The following is a 15,797-nucleotide window of genomic DNA, read 5'->3' on the forward strand; positions in this document are numbered from 1 at the left end:
TGATAAATTATTTCACCATACTGTTACCAGAGCTCCCCAGCCAGAGGTGTGTCCATGGGTCCAGTGTTTGTCTACATTACGAGAAATCAGAGCCTGAAAGATGACTAAGTGGTTCAGAGTACCTACTCTTTCAGAAGCCCCAAGTTCAGATCCCAGCACCCAACATGGGTTGCTCAAAATCTGTAACTACAGCTCCAGAATATCCAACATTGTTTTCTGACCTTCTTGGGTATCTGCACTCAATGAACATAGCCCTACATAGATATGTTGGCATACATATAATTAAAAATAAAAATAAATCTTAAAAAAGAAGCAAAAGAACAAGCTAGAAAGATGGCTGAGTAGTTAGGACATGAAATGTTCTATGATAGCCAGCAGGGTGGGGAGCATTGTGCTAAGGCAGACCGTTCCAGCACTAGATGCACTTTGCCCTCATCAGTTGACTGTCAGGTGCAAAGAAGGGAAGTGGCAGCTTTCCTGACAGACAGAAACAGTAATTATAAGGCTTCTTCAGACTACTCTGTTCACTTGATAAGTAATCCTGTTTACCTAGCCAGGGCCCTCAGGTTAGGACATTGGACATGGCCATTTTGAGACCTGCTTTGTAACCACAAGAGGCTGAACTTAAAGATGAACTTCAAAGCTTTCACTCTACAGCCTGTCATGGTGGATGCAGGAGTGAGTGAGTGTGTGTGTGTGTGTGTGTGTGTGTGTGTGTGAGAGAGAGAGAGAGAGAGAGAGAGAGAGAGAGAGAGAGAGAGAGAGAGTTTGTACGCACACGCGCACAAATGTACAGAAATGTGTCAGACCCCTGAAGCTGAACTCACAGATGTTTGCAGGGCCTGGGGGCTGAGATATGAACTCTGATCCTCACGACTGCTCAGCAAACATTTTTAACCACTGAGCCATCTCTCTAGCCACTTAAATTCTCCTTTTTAGAATCTCTTTTAGAACATCCTTATCATAATTCATGTAGCCAATACAAAATTTTTCAACTTCTATCATAAAATTTAACAAATGTTGCCTTATATTAAGAAAAAACTTAATATTTTCAATAAACTGTACTGTTTTAAATGTAGGATTGTAGGACATGGGGATCAAACTCAGGTTGTCAGGTTTACATAGCAAGCACTTTACCCATTAGTCTTCTTTCTTGCAAGCATCTTTTAAATATCTTATTTGTACTTATGTGTATGTGTCTGCCATATATGTGCTGGTACTGAGGAAGAAAGAGTACATTGGAGCTCCTGAAGTTTGAGCCACCAGTGTGAATGATAGATCCTTTGGAAGAGCAGTGAGCACTCTTAACCAGTAAGCCCCCATTTCAATAGATTTTTAAGAAATTAAGAATACCTAAATTTGGGGTTGGGGATTTAGCTCAGTGGTAGAGCGCTTGCCTAGCAAGCGCAAGGCCCTGGGTTCGGTCCCCAGCTCCGAAAAAAAAAGAAAAAAGAAAAAAAAAAGAATACCTAAATTTTTACAGTGTGACAGTAAAGATTGGTCAGGCCTTTGAACAGATAATCAAATGCAAAATGTATTTATATCAGAATAAAAGAAACTAAGACCACCTGCTTTTATTCTAAACCTCTTATTTATCATTTGTAATTATCCATATGTGTTGGGGGAGAGCCATAGGGCGTTAGATCTTTGGAGTTACAGGTGTTTGTCAGTCGCCTCAAACAAGCTCAGGTCCTGTACACGATAGGACCTGATCTTAACCACTGAGTCACTTCTCCAGACCCATAAGCCTGTTTGTTTAATTAGTTCATTAATCTTATGTGAATTGGGGTGGGTGTGGCTGTGAAAGCCAGAGGATAGGTCTGACATAGGTAGTTGTAACCTGGGCTCTAGACCTCTGGAAGGGCAGTGAGCACTCTTAGACTCTAAGCCATCGTTTCAAAACTTTCTGTAAATCAGTTTTGCTTGGTTTGGTCTACCCCTCAGTCTTGAATTCCAAAATTAATGTTTCAAAGAATTGGATCCTAGAGTTAACACTTTAATATCTACATTTCAGTTAAGTCTGACATAAAAACCTTGAATCACCAAGTTTATTTTAAAGGGAAAGAAAAAGACCAAAACAGGCAACTGTTCCAAAAATCTAAAAGTCATCCTTAAAATATTCATACATTTTAAATTAGGCATACCAAGGATAATTTTAGTATGTAGTGATTCTTTTAAATTAAAAAAAGTTGAAAATACATTCACAAATTATGTTTAGGAACCTTAGAGGGAGACAAGATTTTTACTCCCATTCTCTTTTGATACGTAATTCCTGTGAGATTGCTTCATCTCATGTGACCAGACACCTCAAAACTCCAGTTAAGATCCAAGTTACCTAAAATTACCTGGGGAGCCAAAGGGTGTATTTTTCCCTATAGAGTCTAAGGGACAACACACACACACACACACACACACACACACACACACACACACACACACACTCACCGCCCCTGCCAATGTAGGTAAATCTAATTTCTGCAACTATTAAATGTTCAGCCTTCTTTAGGTCAGTTTTGAAAGATCCACATTAAAACACAAAATGACACAAACACTTTACATTAATTCAGAAGCACTCTTAAGGGTGTGTGTGTGTCTGTGTGTGTGTGTGTGTGTGTCTGTGTGTGTGTGTGTGTGTGTGTGTGTGTGTGTGTGTGTGTGTGTTGTTCAATTGTTCAATACAGGAATACAGGATTTTACTATGTAACTTCAGCTAGCCTGGAACTTGTTTTGTAGCCAAGGGTGGCCCCAAATTCATAGAGATCTATTTTTTGTCTTCTAAGTGCTGAGTGAGATTAAAGGCACGTGTCACCTAAAACCCTAAAGGAATCAGTCAGCTAAACTCTTAGAGCCAACAGAATGCCATAGGCTTATTAGTATCCCCCTTGCTAACATAAATTACAAATATGTTTGTTGTTTGCTTTGTTTTTCAAAACAGGATTTCTCAATGGAGCCCTGGCTGTCCTAAAACTCACTCTGTAGACCAGTCTGGCCTTGAACTCACACAGGTCCACCTTTCTCTGCCCTTGAGTGCTGGAATTAAAGGCGTGCATTACCATACCCAGCTAGAGCTCTCAAATTATTATTCAATTCAGATTTAAGCAAGACAGGTGTCCCAAGACTCTTCATTTTGATTCCACATCACAGCAAAGGCTACACCCATGACTGTTCAAATCTCTGACAGTGAAGATACTTTATATCCTCTTGTACGCACACTGGCCAAGAAAAAGCCAAGTGACCAGACAGGGAGATAAAAATTAAGCCAGAGTCTCAAGGTGCAGCGTTAGGCAGCACTGAAAGCAGAGTGAGTGCTCTGCCAAACAAAACCTGATGGTTGTTACATAACCAGCCACTCAGCACGCAGCTTAAGGCATGGAATGGTGTTCAGCAGCATAGAATACTGCAAAGGTCTCTGTCACTGTAACTGGAGCTTTAGGCCACGCTCAGATACTGTAGCAGAAGAAACTTGAATAATAGAGTTGATATTATAAAGGATTTACTAAGCTTGCATAGAAGGCATTAAGTCATACAACGTAGAAATTAGCTAAGGGCATTAATGCCTCCTCCAAAATACCCCACAGTTGAGTTGTGTGCTAACCAGGCCTGTTACAGACAGGAGAATTTAGAATGGCAGGATGTAAATGTGTATTCACCAAGGCTGACCAGCAATTAGTCTTAATTCTCATACCAAAGGCAACAGCCCTGACTTACAACCAGCTCTTAGACCCATTTCTCTATCTGAGAAGATGTCTCTAAATAGTCAAGGGAGGATGACAACCATCTTTAAAACTTGGCCTGCCATAAACTCCCTGATTTCCTTCTTAAGAAAAGCATAATTTTCCAGGTGCAAGATAACAGCTATTTGAAAGGGGATGGCACTGGTATGTTTAAAAATAATTTTGCAATAGTATCTTTGCAAGGTAAATCCTTCTACCTGCCTAACAGGCAAGATTGGCAGTTGCCTGTTTCTGTTTAAATTGTTCAAAGTATAAGCTAGGACCCAAACCTGAAGGAGACTTACAGATGACACCATCTGTGAAATGATAAGTCCAAAGTGTTAAAAGCTTATAAAATTTTTACCCGTGGCCAGCTCACCTTTGCATATTAGCCAGAGCCAGATGTTACAGTAGCTCATTTTCCAGAGTGTAAAGTGAATTCTCACCCATAAAAACATGGGTGCATATTTCTGGTACAGCACCAGTTCTAAAGAGTCAATGTAGGACTGGAGATTGAACTTGCTGTTAAAAGTGTTTGCTTAACTTGCAAAATCCTTGAGTTTGAATCCCCAGCACCTTGAAAAATCCTTTTTTTCTCTGAAATCAGGGACATGTTCTACTGTATGATTTTATTGAAGACATGTACAGTTCCCCTTTTTTATTGCTTATTTATTTTGCCTGTTTTTATATTTCATTAGGGCGAGCAGGGACCTCTTTCTTTTTCCTTTTTTCTTTTTAATGTTTTGAGACAGCATTTCACTACGTGGTCCAGGCTGGCCTTTTGAATCTCCTGGGACTGCTTCTTACTGGTAGGACTGATTACAGGAATGTACTACTCAACCTGGCCTTAAAGTTTTATATGTCACATGAGTCTTAAATAACCCCATAACTGAATTTTAGAAAGCTGTGAAGAAGACATTTGGCTTCACTTTTGTAAAGGTTCAATAATTTTGGCCTAGCCCACTTGCTTGCTGAGCTTCACTTTCCACTGCTAGGTAAGGCTGCCTTTACCAAAAATCCTAGTTCTACTCTCAACAGCCTGGTTACCTGCACAAAATGTGCAGAGACCACACCAGCGGAAACAGACATGGATGGAGGAAATTCTCACAAGGTCCTACCCCAAGATGGATAGCCATGCATACACATAGTTGTATAAATGAGGTCATGCATTGGTGGCACAGATTGGGGACACAGGAGGAGTTGGATCCAAGAGGGAGGTGGAAAGAATAAAAACATAAAACCTTTATATTTAAAAAAAATATATAGTTCATAGATAAATGGATTTCTCTAACCTTTGCTTATTCTCTCTGTATATTCCTCTTAATCTTAATATAGTCTTTTCCCTCTTTAATATATATTGTGTAGTATGCTGTTCTATGTCCCATCTGTCAGTACAAAACACAGCATTAGCTCCAATGGGTATGAAAAAAATAAGTTATTCTGAGCAGTCTGGGAGTGACCATGACTCAGGAACATGGATCAAGTCTCCTTGAATGACACATGTTCCAGTGTGGAAGTGATTGCATTTTTTTTAAATAATCACAGAGCAAAAAGAACAGTCATAAATCAGTGCATTTGGAGGTTCTCTATGAAAAATAAAAGCTTGAATTTGTTAAAATAAGAAATCACAGCAAACACCTGAAAGTTGAGGGACCTTTGAGAAGATTTGGAACCTTCTTAAGGCTACCCGGGTTTGTATGCACATGCAGTGTGTGCTTTCTGAAGTGATCTCTAATTCACTCATGTGACTCTACCCCTCACAGTCTTAGGCTCAGCAGCTCCTTAGGGGGACACCAGATGATTTTAGTAGCTATGAATATACTGGCATTTCCCCCCAATATGTTAAGCACCTAAATGCAGTTTTTTTAGTTTGAGAAGCAAAACCTGTGAATACTTCAGACCTAGAATAAAAACAACTAATCTAGAACCTTTATTTGACATGTTTAATCATTACTAGAACTGTTTGGCTGTCATGAGTTGGTATCCCATCCAGTTTTCTTGGGTACAGATAATGTGGGTAGATGCTGGCATACACAATTTACAGAGAACAAACTCAGGTTTATACACCTACTTAAGACAGGGAAACTAAAGAAGCAAGACTGATAATCGCCCCACAGCTTGCCTTCATTGGAATCAGTTATGGGAGCATATAGATTCTGTGGAAATAATGGAGCAATTTGTAGTAGAAGAAAAATAGAGATGGGGCTCAGGGGATAGTTCAGTCAGGAAAGTACTTGCCAGACAGCATATGAACCTCAGTTCCACCTCCAGAATCCACTTAAAAAACCAAGTGTGAGGTCGAAAAGAAGGCTCAGTGGGTAAAGAGCTTGCTGAACTCTGATCTCTAGACTCAAATAAAACCTGGGTAGAAGCACATGTCTGTAACCCCCAAAGCTGGGGAACACAGATAGGAAGATTCTAGGGATTCACTAGCTAGCCCTGTTTAGTTAGCTAAAACAATGAATTCCAGGTTCAGTAAGAGATCAGTATCTCTGAAAATGAGGTAAAGAAACAATTAAGAGAATCTGGACATCAGTGTCATACTCCCCAAGCACTCATATGGGAAAGCATTCTGCATTCAACATGCATGTGTGCTCTTGTACTTTCTTTCTCTCTCTCTCTCTCTCTCTCTCTCTCTCTCTCTCTCTCTCTCTCTCTCTCTCTCTCAGAAAATACATTTATTTTTGAAAGTTGGCATGGTGACATGAGACAGTGACAAATGGATCTTTGGGGTTTGCTGGTCAGTCAATCCAATCTATAGCTAGTTCAGTAGAGTGAGAACCAGTCTCAGTAAGAAAAAGGTAGACCTGGCTGGAGATATGGCTCCTTGATTAAGAGCCCTGTTTGTTTTGTCCTGAGTTCAATTCTCAGCAACCACATGGTGGCTCACAGCCATCTGTAATGGGATCTGATTCTCTCTTCTGGTGTGTCTGAAGACAGCTACAGTGTACCCATATACATAAAATAAATAATTTTAAAAAGGTAGACCACTGAATGGCATTTATGGTTGTCTCCTGGCCTCCACATGCACCTTCACCCATGTATTCACACCAAGAAAAGTTAGAATTTTAACATATCTTCAGTATTATCTCTACCTAAACATAGACTTAATATATGACTTGTGCTATACTTCTCTGTGTTGTCAAACTGACACTGCAAACCCTTAGTTCTTTCTGGTTAAGCTATTTGGTATGTGTTTAATTGAAAAGAGTGCTTAGGGTAATAGTATATTCAGAATAACAAAGATAAATTATTCAAATGCTATTAGTAAAAAAAATTGTTTTGCTTTTTGGGACAAGGTTTCTCTGTGTCACCTACATTGTCCTAGTACTTGCTCTGTGAACCTCAACCTCACAGAGATCCACCTGCCTCTGCCTCCCACATGCTGAGATAAAGGTGTACACCACACCTGACAGTAAAACTTAAAACCAGGCAGCAAGTGCTGCCTACATCAGATGTTTACAGCCTCTGCTGGGAGCTGATCGTAATTCTTTGTACTGCCTACATTCTGAAGCTAATAGATTGTTGGTAAAGCATAATAATAACATTTTCCTAAATGTTTTATATTTTCAATAAATTCTACAGAGTTTGAGCTCATAAAAATGATGGATGAAATTCAAAGTAATTTAAAGTGCCTTGGCCTTTTGGAGCCATATTTCTGGAAAAAGGGAGAACCCTGTGCAGTGAGAGGATCTGATACTTTGTGGTACCGCGGCAAAGTCATGGAGGTTGTGGGAGGCACCATCCGGGTGAGTCTAATCACTAGAGGAATGCATGGTAGGAAATTAGATTAAAACACCTCTTGGTGAACTTAGGAAGATAAATATGTTACACTGTTATTTGTAACAATTTTTTTATTTTCTTCTGTTGCACTTGGTGTTTTTGTTCTGTTTGGGATTTTGATTTGAGACGTGGTTTCAGTATGTATGCCATCCACACCATTTGGTATTCTCCCATCTGAGCCTCCAAGTGCCAGGATTATAGACCTGCACCACTACACCTAGCCTTTGGTTTCAAATAGATTGGAAAGTAAATAATGAAGAAATGGCTTCAGGTGGGATGTGGCCACTCATGCCTAATGGACATATCATATCACTTAGTTGTAACTGGTAGGTAGCCCTGTGTGCACACATGCTAAATGAAACAACTTAATGTTTTAGCTTCTTCACAGATTTGCTTAAGACCTATCTTTCCAAGTTATGAGTTAGCTTACCTTACAAAGCAGTGAGATAGTATCTGCATTTCTTTCAGACTCTTTAAAGATAGCTTCATGTGGGCTGGAGAGATGACTCATCTGCTCTTCCAGAGGTCCTGAGTTCAATTCCCAGCAACCACCTAGTGGCTCATAACCATCTGTAATGAGATCTGATGTCCTTTTCTGGTGTGTCTGAAGACAGCAACAGTGAACTCACATACATAAAATAAATAAACCTTTTAAAAAATAGCTTCATGTATGAAAAATTAAAATATAAAACATAGGTATAAACATACCATCTTACTAAGTGATGAAATATTAAAAACATATTTCATTTTTGGACAGAAATTTACCTTGTTTGATGATAGTACATGATAATTATTACATAGCTCATGTTTCAGCTTCTTTTATATTTATGGATTCTGTAGAATTACTGTGCTTTTCCAGTGAGACATCACTCCAAGAACTTAGTGATTAATAAGGGAAGAACTCTTTAATAGTGGTGCACAATTGGTTCTAGCTAATGCTCAAAGAGGAGCCAGCTGTGAACAGATTTCTACTGGCTTACATTCATTTTCAGCTTATGCATTCCACATCTGCTGTTCTTACATCTCATTCAGGTCCCAGCTCCAATAATAATTGTACTCTTGGAACAATTTAAACAGAGACAGGAGACTGAAAGTCTGGTCACTCGGGCAGTTACAAGATTTACACAACAAGGATAGTGTCAGAATTACTTCTAAGTATATACACCAGTGTTGTTCTTTTCCGTACTTGTTATCCAGGGTCATCTTGCCCACCTGGCAGAATTACGCTTTTCCTGATAAAGGCACAGGGGACTTAGTGGTAGAGATTTTGACCCTGTGCTAACCCTTTGAGCTGGCCTGCAAAGGCGTGTTCTTTGATATTGGGGTAGGCCTAATGGCCACTTGCAAATCACAGCTGTCTCTTTCATAGGGAATGGAGCCTAATTGGAGGTCAGTGTTGGTAAACAAACATTAGCTGAACGGAACCCTAAACTTCAATTGTGGTACAGAATTTTCTTTCCTAGAGTTTCTAACAAGCCTGGCTAGTGAACAGTTTATCATCCAGTCATTTTGGAGGCAGCACTTCCTTAGCTAAAATCCAACTTTGTATAACTTAATATTTTCTCCAGTTTACTTTATAACGTCAATTTTGCTACAAGTTTTTTTTTAAGATTTATTTATTTTTTATATGTGAGTACACTGTAGCTGTCTTCAGACACACCAGATCTCATTATAGATGGTTTTGAGCCACCATGTGGTTGCTGGGAATTGAACTCACGACCTCTGGAAGAGCAGTCGGGTGCTCTTAACCGCTGAGCCATTTCTCCAGCCCTTGCTACAAGTTTCTTCTGCATCCTGAACACATTACCACACTGAAAAACATTTGGACAGACATTATTTTTCTTCAGCTACACAGAGAGATTGTGTCTCAAAAAACAAGCAAGCGAGAAATCTTATTACTACTTCTTATTTTTAAGATAGTTTAACAATTGAATTATCAAAAGTAAAGCATTTCAAAAGAAAGCTAGCTGAGGAATTTAATACTCAATTGTTTTGGTTTGGGTTTTAAACTTACATTTTAAATTATACACGTGTTTGTGTGTGGACATGTGCAAGTGAGTGCACGTGTTTGCAGAGCCAGATCCCCAGGAGCTGGGATTACAGGTGGCAGCTGTGAGCTGCTTGGTGTGGGTGCTGGGAATCTTAACTCAGAGCTGCTGCAAGAGCATGTGCTTACCTGCTGAGCTGTCTCTCCAGCCCTGTTTAGTGTAGTACTTGTGTGGTCTCATGTGCACTGCTGTCTGCATGTGGAAGTCAGAGGAAAGCTCTGTGGAGTCAGGTCTCTCCTTCCGTCTTTACATGGTTTCAGGGATTGAACTCAGATGTCAGGTTTACTCAGCAAGCACTTTAACCTGCCAAGTCATCTTACCAACCTTTAATACCCAAGTTTTAAAAATAATAATTAAAATGTTTGACTTACAGGCTACCTGTATGAACACTTCTTTTAACAATGAAATTTCATTCTCTGAAATCAGAGAATATATATTTTCCTTTTTGTTGAAAATAATCAAATCTTAATAGTTATCTTTCCAGAATATGTGTGTGGGATCTTCCTTTCCCTCTTTTACAAGGCATGGTCTCAATATGCAGGTCTGGCTGGTCTGGAACTAAATGTGTAGACCAGGCTGGCCTCTAACTCATAGTGATCCACCTACCTCAGTTCCTGAGTGCTAGGATGCCCTGCCGTTGGGTGCAACCTTTCAACTTGTTTTGTCTTTTTCAGACTGTGTAGCATAACAGGCCTTGAGGTCCAAACCTTCCTGCCTCTGCCTCCTGAGAGCTGAGATTATAGGCACAGGCCCTTGCCTTTCTGCTCCTTTGTGCTCACTTGTTTGTTGTTTGAGACAGGATCTTGCTAGTGAGCCATGGCTGGTATGTAACTCAGGTTGTTCTTGAACTTGTGGCAGTCCTGCTGCTGCTGCACTTAGAGCCACCTGAAGACTCGGTTCAGCTTTAAAATGTTTATCATTAGTGGGTGTGTGGGGCAGGATGCTTCCTGCCACACATGTCGGAGTCAGGACGGTTTGGGGAGTCAATTCTTTCCTTTCACATTTATATGCACACCAGGGATCAAACTCAGGTCTTCAGTCTTGGAGGGAGGAAGAAAGAGCGGGTGTTGTACGGGTGTTTTGCCTGCATGTGGTCTGTGCACCATGTGTATGCAGCAGAGCCAGAAGATAGTGTCAGATCCCCTGAAGCCAGAGTCACAGACAGGTTGTGAGCCGTCACGTGGGTGCTAGGCTTGGAAGAGCAGCCAGTGCTCTTCAGTGGTCATCCATAGCCCACCTGCCCCCGCCGCCACCACCGCCGCCGCCACCACCACCAAGTAAAAAACTTTTTAAAACTAGGAAATCCCCTTTATCATCCAGCCCTTAGTAATGCATTTTAACCAAGACTTTGCTCGGTCTGTTGTAGGTACAGTACTTAGACCACGGGTTCACGGAGAAGATCCCACAGTGCCATCTCTATCCCATTCTGCTGTATCCCGACACACCCCAGTTTTGTATTCCCTGTCAGCTCTATCAGACTTTACCGGTGAGCACATAGTAGTTTGTGAGTAATTTTAAATATTGTCTTATATTTTAGAAATTAGAGCATTAATTAAGTCCCCTTCAAATGTGATACAAATTTTTCTCTTAAGTTTTTGGTGGTGGGGGGCGGTTATTCTGTATCTTTCTAAAGGCAGGGTCTCACTGTATAGCCTTGGGTGTCATGGAACTCACTCTGTAGACCAGGCTGACCTCAAATTCATGGAGATTCTCCTGCTTATACCTCCCAAGCACTGGGATTAAAGAGATGCGTCACCATACCTGGCTAAGGGTTTGCTTTTGTTTTTGTTTTTAATGGGTCTGAGCTGAGTGTTTCGCCTGCATATGTGTAACTATACCATGTGCATGTAGTGCTCACAGAGGCCAGAGATGGAGTCTAGAGTCCCTGAACTGGAGTTATAGATGCTCCTTAGCTACCGTGTAGATGGAGTTAGAGACAAGTGTTAGACACCATGTGTATGCTGGGAACCAACCCAGATCCTCTAGAATAACAGTAAGTGTTCTTAACCACTGAGGTTTTTCTCCACCCCCCAATACAAAATTTAAAAATACTTACAAGTAAAAGACAGTTCCAGACTTTTAATGAGGAAGACTACAAAATTATATTATAGTGTATAAAACCTGTGAGTAACCAGCTTATTCATATCATTCATATATATATATATATATGTGTGTGTGTGTGTGTGTGTGTGTGTGTATATATATATACATGTGTGTGTATATATATATATCCAGGACCTCATGTGTGCTAGGCAAGCACTCTACCAGCTAAGCTGCATCCCCCACCTTAGTTTATGCTTTGAAAGCATAAGATGTTGAGTACAATATGGAGAAACTCAGACAAATAGGAGTTTTAAAAAGGATGTCTTGTCTTTTTCTAATATATGCATGTTGGTGTGTGGGTGTTTACATAAGTATGAATACCCACACAGTTCAGAAGGGGAGTCCATGTCCTGGAGCTACAGTTACAGGTAGCTGTAGGCTGTCCAACATGTATGCTGGGAACCAAATTCCAGTACTCTGAAAGAGGAGGAAGAGCTCACAGGTACGAACCATCTCTGCAGCCCCCAAATAGGACACTTTACAGATGGTTTTTGCTGACCGCCCGTGATGCTCATGTGTTTAGTTCTGCTACCAAGAGCTCCCTGCTTATGGCTACCTCTTTGTGTCTTACTTTATTCTTCCTTGGTCACACGTTATGGAAGTGTGTGTGTGTGTGTGTTCACTACACACAGGTTGGGAATGTCTGGCAGCCAGATGCCATAGAGCTGCTTCAGGAGCTGCTTTCCAAGAGAGAGGTGGACATTCACATTATGGTAAGTGGACTTTAAAACATAGTTGGGTGAGACTGTTTGCCACGAAGTAATTTGAAGACTATTTTTATGACAGGCCATGTTATATATGATGTTCACATGTAAATATAAGTTATTTGTTAACATCTAAGACATTGCTATTTTGGTTCCTATGCTTGTTTTGAGCAAGCCTAATTTTGAACAAGTTGCTGAGACGTTTCATAAGCTTTAAAGTGGATGATTGAAAGATTTGTCACTAATAGTTACTTCCTTACGTAAATGCAGGCAGTATGACATTGTTGATGTGGTATCAGCTGTCATACAGCACTGTGCATGGTGCAGACAGCCCTAGCAGAGCATGTCACAGTCCCTAGCCTCAGAGTCCTTCCCTAGTTAGTGAAGCAAACCATCCATACTGCAAACAGCATGAGTGAGCCGGGAGACTGATGGGAAGGCAAACACAGCAGGACGGACGGCAGGGGAAAGAATTGACGTGACAGTCCTGAGAAGGAAGCAGAGGCATCCTGGGACAGCTCAGGAAATAGTCTGGAAGAAGGATAGAGGTTGCTAGAAAGGGGAGGAATGCTGAGTAGAATACAAGAGTGGCCCTATGACATAAAAAGCTGAGCGGTGAAGTAATAAGGCTAGCCCACAACTGGTGGAGGCCTGGCGGCAGGAGAGAAGAAAATAATTAGGAAAATATTTCTGTATTCAAGAGCCACAGTATCCACCTAAGCTGGAAGGTTGGCAGTAAGAGTCCTTACCTAGTTACTCCAAGAATCCTCAAGTCTCCTAATGTAAGGTGGAAATTAATTTTTACAGAGTCAAGGTAGCTTTCTTTACAACGTAGCCTTCAATAAAGCCACCACTTGTTTTACAGACTGTGAATGCTCAGTGCTCCTTAGCCCACTTGACTCCATGCCTTGCCTAAATATGCTCCTCCAGGCTCAGGAATGCTACTGAGGCATGAGCAAAACAGTCAAAAACCATGCCTGTGGAGCCTCCACATCCATGGTGGAAAGCACAAAAAAGATTAGGTATAGTGGCCTCAGAGACGTCTAGAGTATACAGGCAGATAAGGCCTTGGCAGCATAGAACTCTGGTATGGAGAGATGCAGCTGTCACAGTGACCAGGTGACATTACAGTCAAAAATGTAAGGTGTGGCAAGACAGGGCATGCTGTTGTGGGAGAAGGTACCAAGGGCGGACGTGTAAGTGGCAGTGTTTGGAAGGGGTGGCAGAGATGTGGTTGTGAGGCCCTAGCCAACACTGCCACACAGGATCTGACACAAAATATATTCTAGTATTTACTCCTGGCTCCTTCATGACTGTCGGTAGGAAACAGACGCAGATGGAGCTACCCAAAACCATTTCGCCTTCCTCCATGAGGATCTGCATTTGGAGAAAAGTGGAAATAGAAATGAGGAGGGGATTACCAAAGATGAAGTCAGCATAACCAGCTGCGGACATGCCCGTGCACGGTCACTGTGTGTGGACCGTGTCGTCCGTACTAAAGCATCATCATGATCTCCCTTTTGAGAACATTGATTTCTTCTGGCTCCTGCCATTTTGGAGATTTTTAGTTAAAATTCATTTCATCCCCTCTTAACCTGCTCTTAGTATAAATTAGTATCATCTAAGGATGACCCATCTGTAGTTTCTAGTAAGTAACTAGGAAATCCGACACAGATACGCAAGTATGTTTTACATAAGTCAAGTATGTTTTACATAAGTATGCGTTACTGCTTCATAGTCTGCAAAATATGAGGAGAAGGTTCTTTGCAGTGAGTCACTACTCAAGCTGTGTAACTGTGCTGCTGTCAGAAACCCAGTTTCGTATTTGCTGACTATAAAATCTTAGGCACCAAGTAAAGTGTTTGCAGTAACTGTCTTCATTATTGAATTTGATAGGAATTACCTGACCATCCATGGGGGAAGTTGTCTGTCCATCTCTATTTTGATGGGATGTCACTTTCTTATTTTATGGCCTATCATAAATACTGTATTTTTGAACATACTGAGGAGATATTTAAAGAAGTAAGTGAACTGTTTTCCTATATAATGTACACTTTAGTTGATTCTAATTAAAATGTCACACTCTGTCTGTTGCTTGTCTCCTGTAGCTCAAGTCAGCCTTAAAATCCTAATCCTTGTTCCTCCTTAAATCCCTCAGGCTTCTGGGATCACAGGCAGATGCCACCACATTCTGCAGGTCTGGAATGTGACCTACCTACCTGACCTGACCTATTGGGGGGGGGTGGTGTCTAAGTCAAGAATTTCTCGATTCTTTTTTGAAAAAGAATTATCGTGCGTTATGTGTCCTGAAAACATTTCATTTACATAAACTTCTATTATTGTTTCTCTGCCTTCTACACTAGTCAGACATAAAGATTATGTTAGCTAGTGTTGTTGAGTTTGAACATGAGGTACACTGTATAAAATCTGTATAAAATTTTATGCCCGTAAAAGGCTCTGTCCCCACTTAAAATGTCTTTTGACTTGAACTAGAAGCCATGTATTACAAGATAATGTCCCTAAACCCAAAATTCAAAATATTATTATCTAAAATTGAAGATGTTTCGAATGCCAAAAGATACTGAGAACTAGCATTCAAGTTTTAGCTGAGCATGATGGAGCATGCCTGTAACTCCGGCATCTACAGGTAGAAATGGTGTTATTAGAAGATCCAGGTCATCCTTAAACTGCCTGATAAATTTAAAGTCAGCCTGTGCTGCATAAGACTCTAACTCAGAAAATAAGTAGGAGTGTTGTCTTGATTTTAAATGTTTTATTGTTTTAATTTTTGTTTTATGGTATGAATGTCTTGTCTCCACATGTAGTTGTGGACAACATGCATGCCTAGTATCCCAGTGGCATCAGAAAGAGGGTGTGAGATCTCCTGGGACTGCAGTTACAGATGTTAGGATTTGAACCCAGGTCTTCTACCAACAAAGCAAGTGCTTTTGACAGCTGAGCCATATCTCTGGCCTCTTACTTATTTTTAAGCCCCGGAGATAGAACCTACAGTCTTGTCTTATGCATGCTAGGCAGAATGCTGCCACTGAGCCCTACCTGAGCACCTCTGCTTCTGAGATAGGGTCTGGCCATGCTAGCCTTCAGCCCACTCTGTAGGCTGGCTTTGCACCCTGGAATCCTCTACCACAACCTTTTATAAGCTTTAACAGGCCTGTGCTGCCAGAGTCACCTAACATTCAGATCTTACAGCATTTCAAATTATTCAGTTTAGCAATGCTTGACCAATATTGGCATAAATAACCCCAAATCTAAACAAAAAATCGGATTTGTTCTGGTGTCCAATATAAGGGATATGGAACCTTTGTAACTTATTTACATTCCCGTGGGGCATTTAGATCCCCACACTGAGTTTGCCTTAGGAAAGCTTGTTCCAGTAGCCTGGGGTGGGAAGGTTGCGTGTACACATGGTGTGGGGAGCAGAGGAC

General features: G+C 40.9%; 1 protein-coding gene across 2 annotated transcripts in view; it reads left to right on the plus strand.

The window, feature by feature from the left end:
• Positions 1 to 15,797, plus strand: part of Rnf17 (ring finger protein 17) — a 138,211-nt gene that overhangs the window by 109,950 nt on the left and 12,464 nt on the right. Inside the window, exons 27-30 of one of the 2 annotated variants that reach the window (XM_039093305.2) lie at positions 7,299 to 7,462; positions 10,911 to 11,030; positions 12,250 to 12,360; positions 14,248 to 14,373. In XM_039093305.2, coding sequence (XP_038949233.1) covers positions 7,299 to 7,462; positions 10,911 to 11,030; positions 12,250 to 12,360; positions 14,248 to 14,373 — 521 coding nt within the window. The remainder of the gene's footprint in view (positions 1 to 7,298; positions 7,463 to 10,910; positions 11,031 to 12,249; positions 12,361 to 14,247; positions 14,374 to 15,797) is intronic. The other variant, NM_001191685.1, reaches the window with a different exon arrangement.

Source organism: Rattus norvegicus, chromosome 15 (assembly GCF_036323735.1).
Source record: "Rattus norvegicus strain BN/NHsdMcwi chromosome 15, GRCr8, whole genome shotgun sequence".
Classification (NCBI taxonomy): Eukaryota; Metazoa; Chordata; class Mammalia; order Rodentia; family Muridae; genus Rattus; species Rattus norvegicus.